At 41.3% G+C, this 19,692-nt stretch overlaps 1 protein-coding gene across 8 annotated transcripts in view; it reads right to left on the bottom strand.

Moving 5' to 3' along the window:
• TNIK (TRAF2 and NCK interacting kinase) overlaps window positions 1-19,692 on the bottom strand; it is a 396,954-nt gene that overhangs the window by 107,452 nt on the left and 269,810 nt on the right. For all 8 annotated transcript variants that reach the window (XM_025376200.1, XM_025376201.1, XM_025376204.1 and 5 more), the window contains exons 7-9: window positions 18,803-18,933; window positions 7,667-7,721; window positions 5,609-5,687 (exon numbers count right to left, since the gene is read on the bottom strand). In XM_025376200.1, coding sequence (XP_025231985.1) covers window positions 5,609-5,687; window positions 7,667-7,721; window positions 18,803-18,933 — 265 coding nt within the window. The remainder of the gene's footprint in view (window positions 1-5,608; window positions 5,688-7,666; window positions 7,722-18,802; window positions 18,934-19,692) is intronic.

The raw sequence follows: 19,692 nt of genomic DNA, 5'->3' as shown, positions 1-19,692 counted from the left end.
GTTCTATCTCTTATACAATAAAAACACCTAAGGTTAGTAATACTAATTTCCCAAGGGTTGGCATGGAGAAATAAATGGTAATGATTGGTACCTACAGTGTGAGAATACTAGTTCTACTATCAGTCACTAAATACTTTATCTTCCCAAATTGAACCTGTTTATATGTTAAATTGTGTTGGGAGAATTCAAAATGCTGGAAAGATTGTTACATTAGCCATTATAATCAGTTGGGTTAAAAGTTCTTGGTAATCATCAGACTCCCTAAATGCAATTTGGCCTTAAAATTTGCATTGGCCCTGCCCTATTTCCAAAAGCTACCCTCTTCCTTTACTTTAGTCGCATCGCTTACTAACTTGGACAAATTACTTAACTTCTATGTGTCTCAGTTTCCCTGGCTGTATTCAATGGGGATATTATTAGTACTTATCTCAAAAAATTGTCATAAGTGAATTAATTCATGTAAAATATTGAGAACATTCTTGGTATCATAAATTCCATATATGTGTTTGCTATTATTATTATGATGACTATAATGACATTGCCTCCAGCAATCTCTGAGCATCACTGGGCTTAAGGAACACAGCATCCGCCTTTAGGACTGAGGAGCAGAAATCCCCGCTTCTGGCTAGGTAGTTCACACCTATAATCCCAGTGCTTTGGGAGGCCGAGATGGATGGATTGCTTGAGGCCAGGAGTTCAAGACCAGCCTGGGCAATACAGCAAGACATTTTCTCTATAAACAATAGAAAAAATTAGCTGAGCATGGTGGCATGCACTTGTAGTTCTAGCTACTTGGGAGGCTGAGGCGGGAGGATCATTTGAGCCCAGAAGTTTGAGGCTGCAGTGAGCTATGATTGCACCACTGTACACTAGCCTGGGTGACAGAATGAGACTATTTCTAAAAAAAAAAAGAAATCCTCCTTTCTGTTGAACTGAGTAAACATAGAGTTCTTTAAGGGAATTATTTCACATATGGGTTAAATAGCTTAGCAGGAAGAGTCAACTGGGCTGTTGTCTCCAAGGAGGCTGCACAAAAAGGTTAATTTTTTTCTTTTTTTTTGAGACGGAGTCTCGCTCTGTCGCCCAGGCTGGAGTGCAGTGGCAGGATCTCAGCTCACTGCAAGCTCTGCCTCCCGGGTTCATGCCATTCTCCTGCCTCAGCCTCCTGAGTAGCTGGGACTACAGGTGCCCGCCACCACGCCCGGCTAGTTTTTTGTATTTTTAGTAGAGACAGGGTTTCACCGTGTTAGCCAGGATGGTCTCATCTCCTGACCTCATGATCCGCCCGTCTCGGCCTCCCAAAGTGCTGGGATTACAGGCTTGAGCCACCGCGCCCGGCCAAAAAAGGTTAATTTTTAAAGTCTGTGTAATAGTTTTTAGCTGGATTTTAATAAAGTCCAAAGTTCAAAGTCACATTACTACTAGCAAATTCAGTCTATTTGAAGGAATTTCTGATATTTGCTTTGTATTATTATTATATTTAGAAAACACACACACACACATGAACTTTGTCATATCTCAAAACAAAAGTCTGACAACCCACCAAGAATCAGAACTGGTGCCTCATAAAATCATGGGGGTGATTTTTAGGCTTGGAGCAAAAGCAGGAGGCTGGGTCCAGACTGGTTCTCCCAGTGAGGAGGCTAGAACTCGTGCAAACACACCACTTAGCCTCGCTGGGCCTCCACATCTGCATCCGGAGCATGAGCAGCTTGGACCAGTGGAGCTTGTACGTATAAGCAGTTATGATTTTTCTAACGATCTCAACTGAGGGCTGCTTTGCCTATGTGGACTCTTCAAATTTAAAGGGCACATGAAAGAGTCACCGCTTTATACTTAATGGAACCATTCTTATCCTTCGCCAGAAAGCCCTGGAGGGAAGCAGTGACACTGAGTATACTTGTGAGGGCAGGTGAGTGTGGATGAGCAGGGTGGCAAGAGAAGGGAGGAGAAAATCTTTTGAAGGAGATAGTTTACCCCTGCGAGTGGAATCCACCCACGCACAAGAGACAGGAAGAGAAAATGGGAATCCCAGTCTTACTATTCACTTGCTGGTGCTGATATGGAGGTAGAGGGTGAGAGCATCTTTGGTTTTCTTCTGATTCCACTAAGGTTACAACCCTCCCAGACAACTTATTATTAAATGGCTGAGCTGCCTGAACATTCAGTGGTGCCGTAATTTCATCATCCCATACCACAAAGGCCTCTCCTCATCATACCAACAGGGAAGGAAGAACTGGGCTGCTGTGAGTGGTGGCGATCTCCTTTCCCTCCATGATGACAGTGGAAAGAGCAGTGCCACTGCCTTTATTTCTCAAATCCTGAAGGCACAAGTTAAAAAAAAAAAAAAAAAAACCAAGTTCACACTAACAGATTAGTTTATGCCTTGTATGTTGTAGACTCAGTCATGTTGAAAATGATGCTTGATTGAATGTTTTGCCATGAAGAGTTCATGGCACTGTCTCCACAATGGCGCCCCCTTTGGTCAGGTATTGATATACACACTGAGAACAATGCATTTAACCCGATAACTCATTTAGGTAGAGAATAGCTAGAAAAAAAAATTTTTTTTAAAAATTATACTTTAAGTTCTACGGTACATGTGCACAAAGTGCAGGTTTGTTACATATATATACATGTGCCATGTTGGTGTGCTGCACCCATTAACTCATCATTTACATTACGTGTATCTCCTAATGCTATCCCTCCCCTCCTTCCCCTCCCCAAGAATAGCCAGAAATAAAAGAACATTTTGGAGTTTCGTCTCTTGGTCGGGGGAGGGGGTCTTTTTCTTTTAAATAATTAAAAAAAAAATAAACAAAATGTTTCATTTCCTCTCAAACACTAGAGTCTATTAAAGTAAACCCTAACTTACTTCAAATCACTTTGGACCTGCGCTTTCAAGATAAAATACTCTGAAGTGTTTAAATATTTTCACTTAAAAACTGGTGGAATTGTATTGCAGAGAAATGGGAGCTACGTCTGCTGTCAAGTATCATGTGCCTGGAGGCTGCACCACCACCTCTACAAAGGCTGGGATCCAAGTGTGAAATGGCACATTATCAGGGCTACTGTTTCCCTAGTCACTCTCTAACAATCAGGTTACTTTTCCTTTCCCTGTCTGACAATATGGGACTTCCCCATAGCTTTCCTACCCAGCTTTCCTTCCACATCAGGGAAAGGTGTGCAAGGTGGCAGGATGAGATGAAATTGGCCTGGACTTCTCAGTGTTTCCAAACTTCTCCAGCTCCCTCCAGCATTATTAAAAATTAGTTTTTGTCAAAAGTTTGAAGCTGAAAAATCAGCCTGCCTTGTCCTAAAAGTCTGTATTTCTCAAACAAGGTCAGCACACCGTTGATCTTTTTGGATCTCAGTCAGTAAAAACCAACACTGTAGGGCAAGGGCTGTTCACTCACTTTTCTGTGGGGTCAGGCAGATCACAAAAAGGGGTGGTGCAGACCATGGTTAAGATGAAAACAGGAGATGTGGCCAGGTGCGGTGGCTCAAGCCTGTAATCCTAGCACTTTGGGAGACTGAGGCGGGTGGATCACGAGGTCAGGAGATCGAGACCATCCTGGCCAACATGGTGAAACCCCGTCTCTACTAAAAAAAATACAAAAAATTAGCCAGGTGTGGTGGCGGGCGCCTGTAGTCCCAGCTACTTGGGAGGCCGAAGCAGGAGAATGGCGTGAACCTGGGAGGTGGAGGTTGCAGCGAGCCGAGATCGCACCACTGCACTCCAGCCTGGGTGACAGAGCAAGACTCTGTCTCAAAAAAAAATAAAAAAGAAAGAAAAAGAAAAAGAAAACAGGAGATGTATACTAACCAACTAACACCAGCTTCTGAGTTGGGGGGAGGTGGCAGCTGGAGGAGGACAATCACTTGTCCTAAATGGGAGTAGGAGCTAACATCTTTTTGCAGGCACTTCACTGCATCTTTGCAAGAAAAAGTCCAGAAATCTAAATGTAATGCTCAATTGACAGATTTTTAAGTGTTGCCAATTAATACACATATGTTTAAAACGGGGCGTATGACCACACTGTGACAGCCAAATACATCTGTGGAGGGCCAGTTTGTCCTCCTCTGTGGAAAAGCTCGGAATACGTGTCCAGCAGCAGTAAAGGGAGACAAGGAGAAGACAGGGCAGGGAACAGGGTAAGTAAAGCCCACTGTATACTGCAGACTCAGCTCAGATGTCAAGCAGGAACCTAGCAGAGGGCTTTGTAGTGTCACTGTCGCTTCCAGGGAAGAGAACTGAGCCAGCCCCCCTCCCCGGGAGTCTGATCCAGGGAGAGGAGAGGAAGCAGGGTGTTGGGGGTGCTTTGCCGATCACATGATGTATGATACCCAATGGGAGGGCTGTTGCTGGGGAGAGAAGGGTTGTCTTGCACCACAGTGACCCTCTGCAGAGGAAGGAGGGGCAGGAAACGCTCTGCCTCCTTGTTACCAATAGCAACTCTCACTCCCCTCGCAGGGCCCGGCTATTCTGAGGCTGCCATCTCTTTTCTGGCTGTTTCCTTCCCTCTTTCTGTGCAGCATGCCCTTTCCTCTGTTCCACCAGGGTGGCTCTCATTAGTAGATGACTGGTAGTAATTAAGGCTGCCTCCTGTGTGGTAGAGGTGAACCTGTGGGTGGGTGGGAAACATGAGGGTCACAGTCAAGCACCTGATCATGAAGGGCTATGGAAAGAGGCAGAAGGATCCTGTCCCTTCATGGTCTCACTGCCCAGGACTTATCTCTAGAAAAAGGATAGGAGGTCGGAAGTAGTGCAGGAATTGACCTCAGTGCAAGAGTAATCCGAGATTCAAGAATGTATCAGGGAGGATACACCATTTCCATAGGAAGAAAGGAGGAAGCAATGAATTTTGGTTATGGAATAATAAGATACAAAGATCCCAACTATATAATTATCCCAAAAAAGTCAAAACATCCAACATCTGGCTTAACCTGTAGAACTGTTTCCCAAATGTCAGTCATATCCTATCAACATAATTTTTGCCTTTACTTCACACCACTCATACTGTTATTCATGTAGTAGTTTCCTTTAAATTAAGCCACCATTTTATGTAAGTTTATTAAAAGGAAAAGTTAAATTGCTGCCCCAAATAAGAAGCCAGTATCACCTGCCATATGTGAAAACAGTCGTAAAAACAACAAAACTGCAAATGCTCATACATGTAGCAGAGAAATAATCTCCGACATTAACTGGTGTGTATATGCACTTAGGGAATGATTGTTGTAAGGAACAGAAGAGAAATCAGCCAATCTAAACTATCACCCTCTCTGATAAGGTGTTCTGTGCTGCCAGGAAAGATATGACTTGGAATTATAAACCAAAGAGCTTTCATGTTATTACTTGGGCTTCACTTACCCATTCTGGCTAATGATTTCTTACCTTAAAGGTGGGGGAATAAAGACTTGCTGTACAAACAGTAGATACTCCATATGTACTTTAAGACGAATGACAGCATATGGAAAGTAATTCACCAAGTCACAATATATGTTAGTCTCATTCTATCCGTAGGACCTAGGGATTAGAGCTAATCCAAAATAGAATCACAAGAAAACCTCACCCTTAAATCTGCAAAACATCGAAGACCAAACTCACCACTTCTTAGACTTCAGCCGAGGCGCTGGGTTCCGGGGGATGAGGAAGAGAGCTCTCATAGGGTGCATGTCACAGAGAGCTGTAAGAGACCAAAACAAGGGCCAGCTACAGTTAGGAGGCCAAATCCAGGCCAAGCTCGTCTTGGTTGTGCAGATAATGCTGCCCAATGACCCACTGAGTTTACACACCATGATTGAGCACGAAGTCAGAATATCCAAATGCTTCCATTTGACGAGCATTTGAAAGATCTAATGTCCACTTACAGGAGACTCAAAATACAACATGGTTCACATAGCTACTGCTAACATTTCTAGTGAATACACGTTTACTTCATATTTAAGGAAACTAAGTTAAAGGGTCAACAACCAGCCATCTTGCCATGAATGACCACCTGACATTGAAAGTAAATAACATCAGATGACAACTACAATGGAGATGGTAAGCTACGTTTAATTAGTAAAAGACTAAGCCATAAATAAAAGACATTTGATTATCCCATCTATTTCTTACACATTGACAGCTCATCCAAATGCAATGTTATCTACACAGATTTTTGGAGTCCAAAACACCAGCCCAGAGCCCCATTTTCTCTGTTTCCAGATATCCCGAATGGCTTTTCAGGTGTCGTAACAGGTTTTGTTTCATTTTGTTTTTAAATTCACTGGCCGGCCCCAGGAAGCCCAGAGGATTAAGTCACACAGAGTCTGGCAGAAAAACAAAGTTATAAAAAGATCTCATCTTGTAAACATGACATTATCATTTATAGTGAAAGCACTCATATGTTCTTACTTTAATAAAAATATTTTATTAGTTTACTTTTCAAATATCTGGGAGAATTTCTACTTTGTAGCTAGAATAAGAATATGTGCTCCCTAAAAGCCAAAGGATTCTGTGGGCAGAAGTTTATTTTTAGCCCTGTCTACCACTCATCAAGAATGATAATATGGTTTAAGACTGCAATATATTATTTTTCTGATTCACACATGCCTATTACCATTGTGAATGAGGGCAATTTTGTCAACCAGCACTCCAAATCAATCATGCTACCGATGAGTTCTACCAATTCTAGACTGAGAAGTAAGAAAACGATGACAACCTGAAGGTGAAAGTCTTAAGTATAACGACCTGTCATGCAAATAAAGGGCCTATTTTTGTACTGGTCCTTTGAGATGCAGACACCAAGGATATTAGTGGGTAAATTACTATGTGAATGGAAACAGGGAAGGAGCCAGGCAGTATGGGAAGTCATCACATTGCTATGCAAGTCTGACCCTGAGTGAAGGAGAGAGGGAGAAGGTAGGTGGAAGGGTCCCAGAGTGTCCTGCAGGTCTTGCGAAGTCACAGGGTATTACTTGGGTGAAAGCTGTCTACGAAGGAATCTTGTGTCCTCCAGGAAAGGGCCTGCCTTAGTATCCCCACTGTGCTAGGTCACTGGTGGGGAATGACCCTTCAAAGGTGTGGCCTGGTGCCACTGCAGCAGCTGGGGCTGTCATACTTCCTATATGGAGATCCGTGAGGCACAGTCTCTTTGGACAGACTCTCTGCCAGGGCCAATACTCCAAATCTCAAGGAACTGAGATTCTCAAGACTGCTGGAGCCCTAGCCACTCTGCCTCAAATAGAAGGGAAATCTAAATTTTAAACATCAGTATTTTAAGAGGAGTAATAGCAATTTGTATAACCAGTGCAGTGAAAATTAATTTTGGATTTTCATACATCGGAGTTGATAGTCTTGTGAGTTGGTCATGGTTTTATGTCAGGTGAGGAGTAGTCCAGAATAAATGATGTTCCAATCTGTACAACAAACAAGACTCCCCAAAGTATGCTTTCTTTTTCTTCCTTTTTTTTTTTTTTTTAAATAAAAACAGGATTCTCCCACTGCTCTGAAATGAATGGATTCCTGGTTGATTTAAGATGATTCTGCTTTCTAAATATGCCAGCTTGAATCCATGCAGGGCTCGGTGTAGTGGAAGTAAAGCAACTGCAGCTCCTGGCAAGGAAACTTCAGTACCTGCAGAGCAGACCAGCAACAGATTTCACCCCAGAGGAGGGTACTTACGGGGAGCACCTTCTGCCATTTCAATGGCGGTGATTCCCAAAGACCACAAGTCACTCTGAAAAAGAAGGGGCAGACACACACATAAATTCAATAGATAAAGGACAACTTGGTTAAACGTGGTAATTGCTTCAGAACTGCCTGTGGGAAAGTCATTCAGTTGTCTGTTTACAAACCTGTTTCTTCCACTAACCTTCAAAGCAGAAACAGTCTTACTCATTTTTCATTGATAGTACCATTCATGGTGTCTGGCACATGGCAGCTTATCAATAAATGTATGAAAAATGAATATAAAAAATTTTTAAATTAATTCATTACTGAAATTTATCTGTGAATTGAACCATAGGAAATTGCTGCTATTTGACTGTTTATAACACCATCATTGAGCTATAATTGTCATATAATAAACTGCACATAAAGTACACCATTTGATAAGGTATAACATAGGGATCCTCCTGTGAACCCATTACCACAATCAAAACAGTAAACATATCCATCATCCCCCAAAGATCTCATTTGCCTCCTTCCTTTTCTGCCTGAACCCATCCCCCACTCTCCTGTCCCTAGGTAACCAATGATCTGCTTTCTGTCACTGTGAATTAGTTTGTAACTTCCAAAGTTTTGTATAAGTGAAATAATATCATGTGTGGTCTTTTGTATTTGGTCTCTTTCACATAGAATAATGTTTCTGAAGCCCATCCATGTTGTAGCATATATCAGTATTTCACTCCTTTTTATTGCTGTGTAGTATTTCATTCTATGAACGTATCACAGTTTTTGCATTTGGACTGTTTCCAGTTTGGGCTATTACAGATACAGGTGCTGCAAACATTGGTGTACAAATCTGAGGGTGTATGCTTTTACTTCTTTTAGTTAAATACCTGGGAGTGGAATGGCTGGATCAGATAGTAGGTGTTATTTATATACCTGGGAGTGGAATGGCTGGATCAGATAGTAGGTGTTATTTATATTCAATTGTTTTTAACTATAAAAACAGCAATTTCATATCGTTTTACCTAGTAAGATGAGGACATGGAGACTTTTGGATGATGGCATTTACTGATGTCTCTCTTATGCTTAGATCAGAGTTGGGCACAGTAGGAGGTACTCAATGTATTTGTTGAAAAGATAAATACGGTCTATTTTGTGACTAGACTAGTATGTACAATAGAGGCCAGTATACCTTTATATTATTTCTTATGCTCAGACTGACTTTTATTCTCTGAACAGAATTTTCTAGGCTAATGCCTCCACTTCTACCTGTACAATCTCAATCTCTAACAATATTCTCCTCCCATACTCTGTCTGTGGCTCAGTAGTCTCTAAATATTGCATGAGAGGGGGAAAACCAAGAGATGGGGAAAACCTGGTTAGAAAACACCAAAAAGAGGCTTGCTGCCTCAGTTCCACAGCAGATTGGTAAGAAAATCTAGTATCAATGGCCCACATCCTAACACAGATACCTCATTTTAAATACCTCATGCATTTTGTATATTTTTCAAAATTCTCTCAGATTAGAGTGATCAAAGGTAAGTTTCCTTGCTATTGCCATCAAACAAATGTCAAGACCACATGAAAAAGAGATGTAACTGGAAGACAGCTTCATAAAATTCATAACCTTCATGCTGAGTCATTCCCTAGAACTAAGTTTCTCAATATCCTGTGAAGTCACACTCAGGGCTGTTCAGTAATTGGGCAGAGGCCTGCACAATGTGGAGGTGGCTTTCTAGGGGATCTAGCCTCTTGCCTAAAGTGCAGTCTACCTGAGAGCAGGTGGCTGGGGCACATGTGTAATCTCACACTAGGAGCAAGGGGGATTCTTTAAATGTTACCAGTTCTCAGTTCAACCGGGAATAGCAATGCACCTTCACAACACTATCATTCTAAGACTCCAAGGAACTCTGTGCATATAACACAACTCACAAAGGCAACTCTTGTCCCTTCTCTTTGTTATGTTTCAAGATATACACAAAGATTTTCATTAAACACAATCTGCACCCCATGTTTCTCTAGCCTAGCAAGTGACTGAGTTTCCCAGAGGCTCTTGGCCTTGCTGAGTGAGGTTATTTCCAGAGCTGATGGGGAAGGTTCAGCTCATCTATTACAAGTTGGCTCAGGAGCAATAACTGGTAAAGATGGAAATGCAGTTCTATTGTACCTGGGGTTTATGGTTGATAGACAAAGATAATCATTTGGGAACATGAAAGAAACACTGAGTCATTTGCTGTTCAGGAGGCTTTAAACAGGAAACACAGCAAGAATAGTCTGGAAACGGTGGGTTGGCTCTTAAGGTCCCTGTGCTATTTCGATAAGACTCTAGTATCTCCAGGCCTTGGTAGTTCTACCACCATTTTCCCCAAATCCCTCAGAATTGAGTGTTTCTATAGTGTGAAATAAGGCACAAGTAAGACGGTGGCAGCCAGGCTCCATGGCCCTAACTGCAACAGAAGGGTCCAATTTAAATGGCTTTCAAGTCCAGGAAGCTTTGAGCTGGGCTGAAAACCAATACATGTGAAACAAAATGATAGTTCTGGGGTAAGAAGAACGCAAGGCCAGGCCTCAGATCAGGGAGAAGGAAAATGCTCAGAAGGCCCAGACACACTTGTGCCTTTGGATCTTGACTCAAGCTGTTCCCTCTGCCTGCAGCACCTCACCAGTGATGTGCTGGCTGACTCCCTCACCTCCCCAAAGCCTGCTCAACCCCTGTGTTCTCAATGAGGACCACTGGGACCTCCACCCAGCACTGCTCATTCCCCTTCCCCATATTTGTCCCCCACAGAACTAACCACCTCTAACATACGACATGTTTATTCATCACTAATTTACCATGTTTTGTGTTTGTTGCTTGTGCCCCTTACCTCCAGCACACATACCTAAGAACATAAGAGCCACAGGGCAAGGATCTTTGTCCTGTTGTCAGATGTATCCAAAGTACCTAGAACAGTTCCTGGCACACAATAGGCCCTTAATAAATATTTATTGAATGAATGAACAAATGAAAAACACTTGAAAGTAGCAAAACCTAAGTGTCCTAGGGCTGGTAGACTCTTTACAGATCATCTGGCTCAACCTTTCATTTCACAAATGAGGGAAAGTGACTTACCCAAGATCAAAGAGCAACTTAGCAGCTGGTTTTAAACGAAGCTGGGTCTTCTGCTTCCTAGGCCAGTTCTCTTTTAACTAGCATCACAATCTAAGGACTGGAGTATTCACCATTTTTCCCCTTATCAATTATTATAAAAATGCATTTTTAATCCATAAGATAATTCCTTCAGATTCCTACTTCATCCATAGGTGACTGAAGGTGCTGGTAATTCAATAACGGTGCTGAGATTCAGTGAGGTACTCCAGTTTCATACTATAAAACTGGCCCCAATTTCCCAATGGCAACATGGATTGGTAGAAAGAAACGGGTATTGATTGATTGATTGATTGATTGATTGAGATGAGGTTTCACTATGTTGCCCAGGCTTGTCTTGAACTCCTGAGCTCAAGCAATCCTCCCACCTTGGCCTCTCAAAGTGTTGGGATTACGGTCATGAGCCACCACACCCAGTTGAGAACAGGCTTTTAAGTCAGGCAGATCTGGATTCAAATACTGGCTTCTAATTTAGCTACATGCAGAATGTTGCTCAGAGCTTAGCTTCTCAATTGCACAATGGAAATAACCGTGGCATGCATGTATTGATCAGGTATGCTGCTAGTACAAAATCTGGCACAGAGTAGGGCTCAAGAATATTGATTTCCTTCTCCTCCACTGTCAGATGACACTGCCTTTGCCTGCCCAACTTAGTCTTCTATGATTTTCCTCTATTTAGTTGTGGCAGAAATTGTTTATTGGCTAACCCAGTGGTCATTTTCAACCCTCATTTTTCTTGCTGCTTCCATTTCAGAGTATAGCAAAGCCACACTTGCCTATCCTGATGCCACTGCAGCTAAGGATGGCAGTTAGGGATGTGACATAGTTTTCTCCAATGAGACATAAGCAAACATCTTCTGGGAGTTTCTGCTTTTCCTGAAATAAGGGACGAATATAGCTGGTGTCTTGCTAACTTTTTCCCACTTCTTAGTGCCTTGAATACAAATATGATATGTGGAGCTACAGCATCCATCTTGCAACCATGAGTTACTGCCAACAAATTGATGATGCCAGGACAGAAAGCTAGGAGCTTTGGTTTCTGAAGACATCAGTGAACCATCACATCAACCCTGGACTGCCTGCCTCTAGACTTCTAGTGACATAAGAAACGTAAGTACAGACAAAAGCATTCCTAAGTGATAATACATATACAGCAATAATTTGAAGAAACATCTTTGATAGCAGGGAAATGGAGTGGTCTCATTTGTTCGGTAATCCTGGATTTATCCCACAGGAAGCAAGAAGGTTTAGGGAAAAGATATGTACTTTGTTTAGTACACATCATCTCAGAATCCCTCTTGAGCAGCCTTTCCCTAAGCCCCCAGAACACTCCTTTCAAACCAAAGGTCACACCACCACAAATACCTGTGCATACTCTGCTAAGTCACATGACCTAGCTGATTCTGCTGCTTCCTTAAGCCTTCATTTGATATCAATGTTAGGATTTTTTTTTTTTTTGGCTGGGGTTCTCTTGTTTTCCAAGAGGAACATTTATATTCCTGGCCATATATACCCAAAGCTGCTTGTAAGCTACACTTAACTGCCCATGCTAGAAAGCCATAAATGTCCTCGACAGGCCTTGTTTAAGCCTTTGGATACATTAGTGAGTCCCAAAGACACTTCAGAACTTAAATAAAGGAGAAAATGCTCCAATTACGACTGGCAAGACAGATCACAGGAGACGAAAAAGGGAAGGGGGAAGAACAAGATGAGGAAAGAGTCAGAGAGAGATAAGTTTCGTTCATGGCCATGGTGTGACTCATTTTGGCAGGAGCTGGGTAATTCATTATTCCAGAGGTGCTGTGCAGCCTAGCCTGTGGCATGATTAATAGCCTAGCGCTGTGTGCATTACAAACAGAAGAGAGACAAATTCTAGTGCCTTTGGGAAGGCAGAGGCAAGACAGAACTTTTGGCTGCTGGAAAGGGTAGGAGTGGGGAACAGCTGATACACAAGCAACTTGAACAGAACAAGAGAGCATTCCTTCTGGGACTGGGCTGCTCAACACAGTGAAGAAAAGCAACACTTTCAGATGTCTGAACCAGCCACACAAGAATGAGAGGCTGTGTGGCACAAGACAAGAACCCCAATGGCCACCATGAGGTAGAAGGTGCCTATGCTCTGCAGCCAGACTCAACTCTGACACAACTAATAACTCTGAGCCCATTTTCTCAACTGCAACATGAAAAGAACACATATCTTGCAGGATTGGTAAGAGAATTCAATGAGGAAATATATGCAAAGGGCCTAATATACAATGTAGTACACGCTGCATTGGGTATTCAACAAATGTGGGTACAGATAGACCCTTAGGGCCAGATATCATCAACTGGCAGTTCAACCAGCAAACCAGAGTCAGGTAAGATGGCAGGGAGCTCTGGCACTCAGTGGTGCTCAAAGAGGTCACAAGGACCATGCGGACATAAACAAGAAGCTTACAGGAAGCAAACAGGAAAACGTGCGTCCTCCTCCCTCCTCCTCCTCGCGAGGTCTCCTGTTCTCTATTGCTCCCTGCTGGCAGAGCCTGATAAGTAATCAGATGGACAAACAGAAGGGAGGACAGCTGAGTCCTAGCTCTATTAGCACAAAGCAGAGGGCAGCATGGCAGTCCAGAGTTGACAGACAATAGCTTAATAATGGGCACAGCCAGCATATTTTATTCTATCAAGTTTCACAGAGAAGAAAGTAGTCTTTTGTTGGGTAACTTATTTGTAACTAGTTTTTTTTTTAAATGTTCCAGGTGGGAAAAAGAAATGAATGCATTGTGTGTATGGTCCCTAAGAACAACATCTTAATTGAGTGGTCAAAGTTATAGAGAAGCAGATTCTGGCTCAATGTAAGCAGATAATTAGAGGTGTGTAACACAAATACGAGGTTGAACCATATGAAACTGTTGCCTTTTGGGGGTAACAAATGGCCCCAAATAGCAATACTTCCATATTATAACATAAACACAAACTATCTATAATATATATGTATACACTAAGTACTATATATTGAGTATTTACCAAGTGGTGGACACTGTATTAATCCCTTTATGTATATTCTCACTTTATTATAACCTCGGAATAAACAATTTATTATTCCCATTTTATGCAGGTTTACAAAAAGTTAAATAACTCCCCTGAGGTAATTTGCAAATAGGAGGCAAAGTCTAAACTGGTCCCGTCTGACTTCAAAGGACTGACTCTTATTAATTATATTATGTATTTATATATTATGTTATCTAGACACAGAACTCAGGTGGTGAGTTAGGGTCATTGAGGAGGAGATAGTTATTAATAATCCCATTTCACACATAAAATAAACTGAGGACAGAAATCTTTAGTTCTTTGTCCATTTTCGCTTGTTATGTGACCAAAGGGAAAATATTAGACTAGCTTACTCTCTTCCCTTGGGGATCAGCATGTTGCCTGGAGGAGGTACTGCCTGCATTTGACTAAGGAATCCTTTATAGGTGGGTGTGAACAGGAAGCCACAGAAATATGTTGAATAGGAGTTTCAGTTTCCTGTTGGTGACACTAATGTGCTATCTGGGTCACCTTCCTTCTGATCGAATAGGGAAGTACCTTTGTTTGAATCTCAGTAGACAGATGGCAGGACTTGTTTGAGAGTGTAAACGCATCATTCTGCAATCTGAATATTGTCCTCTCAGGTGACACCCTGCACAGCGGAAACTCTACCACTAGTTAGGTTGCTCGCTTTATTTCCAACTGAACCTCTTACTTAGAAGAAGTATTTGCACCCTGCCTGAATAATGCCAATTATCTGTGACACAGGGGAAAAGAGTACTTTCTCTCCACCCAGAGCACAATATTCACCCAAACGCTGGAGGAGACACCCATGTCTGCAAATGATCTGCAGTACCTGTGTGAAAGTCTCATAAACAGAGTTTAGGCGAATAATAAACAACAGTGGCACAGATCAAGCCTAAGGACAGGAATCTGGTGGGGAGTGGGATGAGGGGGTACGCCATTTCACTGTGCATCTCTTACTCCATTGGCTTAATATAAGAGCAAGGCCTGTTTATGGCAAAAAACATAACAGGACAGAAAGATATAGAAAATAAAAATTTTAAGTTTTCCATTCACATGCCCTATTCAAAAGTAAATACTATTAAGTTTTTCCAGGTTCTTTATAGGTTTCCCGTGTGTGTGTGTGTGTGTCTCCCTCCATGGGGTGGGAGGGGTGAATAACACTACATTATGTGTACTATACTGTGGCATTCAGCCACAGAAATTTCTTAGTGGGTGGTTCTGTTAAAGTAATAAATACACAGGACTATAAAATGCTTGGCAGATCCCATCCAACCAAAATGAAATTCAAACTAGGTTTAAAAAAAAATAACAATTTAAACAGCCTAGGCATTTTGAACAGCTTTATTAATTTCAAATCTTTTGAATGCTTATTGTTAAATGGGAAAGCTTTCATTATTGCCCCACATACTTATCAGGGAAATAAAACCTTTCCTTTCACTTGAAGTGTTTTGACAGAATTTCTGAAAACAAGAAAGGAAGGGCCTCCAGGGGAAAGCCGGCACACCAGGCAAATGAGATTCTGGCACTCCTGCTTAGGAGAGGGTCTATTTTCAGTGAGTTACTTACTGTGCCCAGTAGATATCACACAAAACCAGACTCTGCAATAAGAAGCAAGAGCTCTTCAGGCTACTTTTCTACAGAAGACTTTATAACGTTGAGTTACTTTAGGTTTTATAAAAAGTTATAGTGGTATTTAAAGACATCTTAGACACATCAAATAATAATCGATAAACAATAAATCCAATAACAAAACTCAGCTATACTCTTTTTCTTTTTCTTCTTGTCTTTATTTTACAGGAAGGACTTTTGTGGTAAGAAATCTAATAAAGTCTGGTGGCCAAGTCATCCTTTATTCTAAATATACACTCTCAGCTGAAAGTGGCTGTGGCACATGAGGGCCCAAAGTGTTGACATCAAGCTTCTGGAGCTGGGATACACCACTGGGCCAAGTGGACCACCAAACACACAGTGAAATCCTCGGGCTTTGACGGGGTCTCAAATGAACCTTCTATCAGAAACAGCATGTACAGATACAGCTTGACTCACTCCTTATACACAATGGATAGTCTATAAACATGCACTGAGTGAATGAATAAATGATTTTGAAAATCAGCATATTGTCAAGTTGTCCCCTGGTGACAGGTCACATTCCTAAGCATACTGAACAGAAAAGGGGATAATATATGGTGCCAAGAAAGAAGCAGTAAGGTTATTTAAAGATCAGCATCTTTTCTGGCCCACAGTAAAACTGTGTAAGTGGATGAAATAAATCTGCAAAAATCCCCAAACCTTCTACTATACCCCAACAGGGTATGGCTTGGTTTTGTTATTTATTATTTACTATTTGATTTGTCTAAGATGTCTTTGAAGACCACTATGAATTTTTTTTTTTTTTTTTTTTTTGTTGTTGTTGAGACAGAGTCTCGCTTTGTTGCCCAGACTGGAGTGCAGTGGCCGGATCTCAGCTCACTGCAAGCTCCGCCTCCCGGGTTCACGCCATTCTCCTGCCTCAGCCTACCGAGTAGCTGGGACTACAGACGCCCACCACCTCGCCTGGCTAGGTTTTTGTATTTTTTAGTAGAGACGGGGTTTCACTGTGTTAGCCAGGATGGTCTCGATCTCCTGACCTTGTGATCCGCCCGTCTCGGCCTCCCAAAGTGCTGGGATTACAGGCTTGAGCCACCGCGCCCAGCCTGAATTTTTTTTTAAACCGAAAATAATTCAGTATTATAAAGTCCTCCGTGGAAAAGTCTTCCTTATTCATTCTTTTGTCATCCTCTTCTTTTTACCCATGGCAAATAACCACTGAAGCTCATATCCCTGCCATGACTTTTTCCTCCTCTTGCACAACCTACATTCCTGACAATCCTGTTAAACTAATTTGCACTAAGGTCTAAATGACTGACATAGTTGAACCTATTCTATCAGGATTCTTTATTAAAAAAAAAACACAACAGACATTCATCTTCAATCTTTTTAATGTCTCAGGATACTTTTATAGCCAGGTGAACCTTCCAGTACCTCTGAAATCACTGTGCAGCATGACAACCTCTGTGGCTACTCATGCACTAGGCTTTGCCCATACCTAGAGTTATGCACTGGTCTCATACCATTTACAGTGATTTTAAACTATACTCCTCAGCCATAATCTGAGGAAAGAGGACCAAAATATCAGTTTAATTCCAAGCTTTGCTTGGCCAGAAGGAAAGCCTCTTCTAGATACCCTACTGAAAACAAGTCAGTGGTAGGCACCCACTTTATTTACATAACAAAAGTCCCATATATAGTGTAGTCAGTCACAATACTTAAAAGATTAAGCTGAGGGTGAAAGCTGCAAACACTGATTCCCCATGCTATGTTACATAGTAATCTAGAATATCTGTGGCCCAGATATAGACTAGTTAGCACTTGTTAGGTATAACTATGGTTTGAAGAATTGCTTGTAGCTAATCATGACACACATATCTGGCCTGGGATGTATATTTTGTAGTGGTTTCTCTGAAGGGATTTGCAAATGGAATTATTTAAATATGCTTATCATTAGCAGTTTAAAAAATGACACTTATTTTGGCAGGAGATTAATTTTTAACTTGGCAGCTGTTTTCAGACAGATTGTTGTCAGGTTATTACAGTGACTAACTTTGAAGGAAGGAGGAAATTTATGGGAGATTATTACGTTTTCAGACCTTCAAGCTTACAATTCCCAAAAGAGGCAAATTTTCTGTCAACACTGAGATACGGGACCTCAAAAATGCTGCAATGTTTGCAATGCATCTTTAAGACCTGATTTCAATAATAACCCCACATGTCGAGAACTAAAAATATTCCTTAAAAGTGAAATTCTTCAAATATACTGTTCAATTGGTAAATTGGAGATTTATATGGAAGTATATTACAGAGGAGCAAGGTAATATATTGGAAAGGGCTCTGAACAGAAAGCTTGGAGACCTGCGTTCAGGTGCTAACTCTGAGATGATCACTAACCCGGTGGGCACCTGCAGATCTCGGCCTCAGTTTCCTCATCTGTTAGATGAGAGTATTTACAGAGGATCATTAAAGTGTTTTGGTGAAAAGTCCATGCACCTCTGAAACCAGCGCAGGTAGATCAAGTTTTGCCCAAGTTGTCCTGTAATGCACACAAAGACCACAGGGTGTCTCTCTACCTAATGCACAGCCTGGAAACCCACACACAGTTACCAGATCCCATTGCCCCTAATTTTATTGTCTTGACTTTCAGTCACCATTCTTTAGAAAGCCATGTCACCTAAAAGCCCAGACAATAAAACTGAGGGGCAATAACCCAAATTTATGTTTGGTTATTGGCTAGCAGAATAGAAAAGAGAAGGGCTTCTTGGAGAAATCTACTTGAACACAGCTTTGAATTTATTAGCAAATTTCTAGTTTATAATATAAAGTTAACAAGTCACAAATCAAATTTCTATGAAACATCAGGATACACGACAGAAAGACCATAAAGTAGTCACCAATATTCCATTTGATTACCTCTCATGAAAAAGAAACCCCAGATAATTATACTTCGAGCATCGTAGACGTGAGTAAGTCAGATTATTCTCAATCAGAAAAAGATGGCCCAAGATAACAAATTCACATCTTAGTTTAACGTAAAAAGCTCTCAGAATATACACTCTTCCAAAACTCTCAACCATAACCAACATGGAAATCTAATGTATTTTCCAATAAGAAGAAGCAAGAGTAAATTCAAAAAATTATAAAAAATGATTTAAACATTTTTTTTTAAACAAACAGGCAATCAGATAAGATAGGTGAATTCATTAAAAAGATCCCCACTTGAATGTCTTGTAAGTCTTAAACTCAAATAATGTTCTTCAGTTCTCCCTTTGGGTCACATGAATCATAAATATAAAGGCACGTAAGAATCTCCCGCTGCAAGACTCAGGATAATACGGTAGGCATAGGTTTGAAACACAACAAAGAAGTCATACCTTGAAATCATATGTGGCATCTGGGTTTTCGTCACAGGCAATAACTTCTGGTGCCATCCAGTAGGGAGTTCCAATGAAAGTATTCCTCCTGCCCACAGTTCGATCAAGCTGGGCACTGACTCCAAAGTCCACTATTTAAGAGGAGAAAAGTAAATAAAGTCTATGATCTTAGGTTTTATAGAGCGATAAAATGAATGTGAATTATTTTATTGTGGTAAAATGTACATAACATAAAGTATATAATTTTGACCATTTTAACGGGTACATTTCTGGGGCACTAAGTACATCCACATTGTTGTGCAAGCTTCACCACTATCCATCTCCAGAATTTCTCATCTTCCCCAGCTGAAACTTTGTACCTATTAAACAATAGCTCCCAATTTCCCTTGCCCCAACCCCTGGCAGTCATTCTACTTTCCATCTCTATAAATTTGACTATTCTCACTACCTTGTATAAGTGGAATCATACAATATTTGTCTTTTTGTGACTGGCTTATTTCATTTAGCATAAGGTTGTCAAGGTTCATCCACATTGTAGCATGTGTTAGAATTTCCTTCCTTCTCAAGGTTGAATAATATTCCATTGTATTTTTGGACCACATTTGGTTTATCTGTTCACCTGTTGATGGGCACCTGGGTTGCTTCTACCTTTTCTATACTATGAATATGTTTTTAAACTGCATGTATAACTGGATGAGGTGTACCAATGAGGAAGGCACAAAGAGTTACATTTGGTTACACCAAGGCTTCACAAGGACCAAAAATAGGTGTTAAAAAAAAGTAAGCCTGGCCGGGCGCGGTGGCTCAAGCCTGTAATCCCAGCACTTTGGGAGGCTGAGACGGGCGGATCACGAGGTCAGGAGATCGAGACCATCCTGGTTAATACGGTG

Source organism: Theropithecus gelada, chromosome 2, assembly GCF_003255815.1.
Source record: "Theropithecus gelada isolate Dixy chromosome 2, Tgel_1.0, whole genome shotgun sequence".
In the NCBI taxonomy this organism is placed as follows: Eukaryota; Metazoa; Chordata; class Mammalia; order Primates; family Cercopithecidae; genus Theropithecus; species Theropithecus gelada.
Note: the sequence above shows the minus strand (reverse complement) of the source record. Positions and strands in the feature narration are given on the sequence as shown.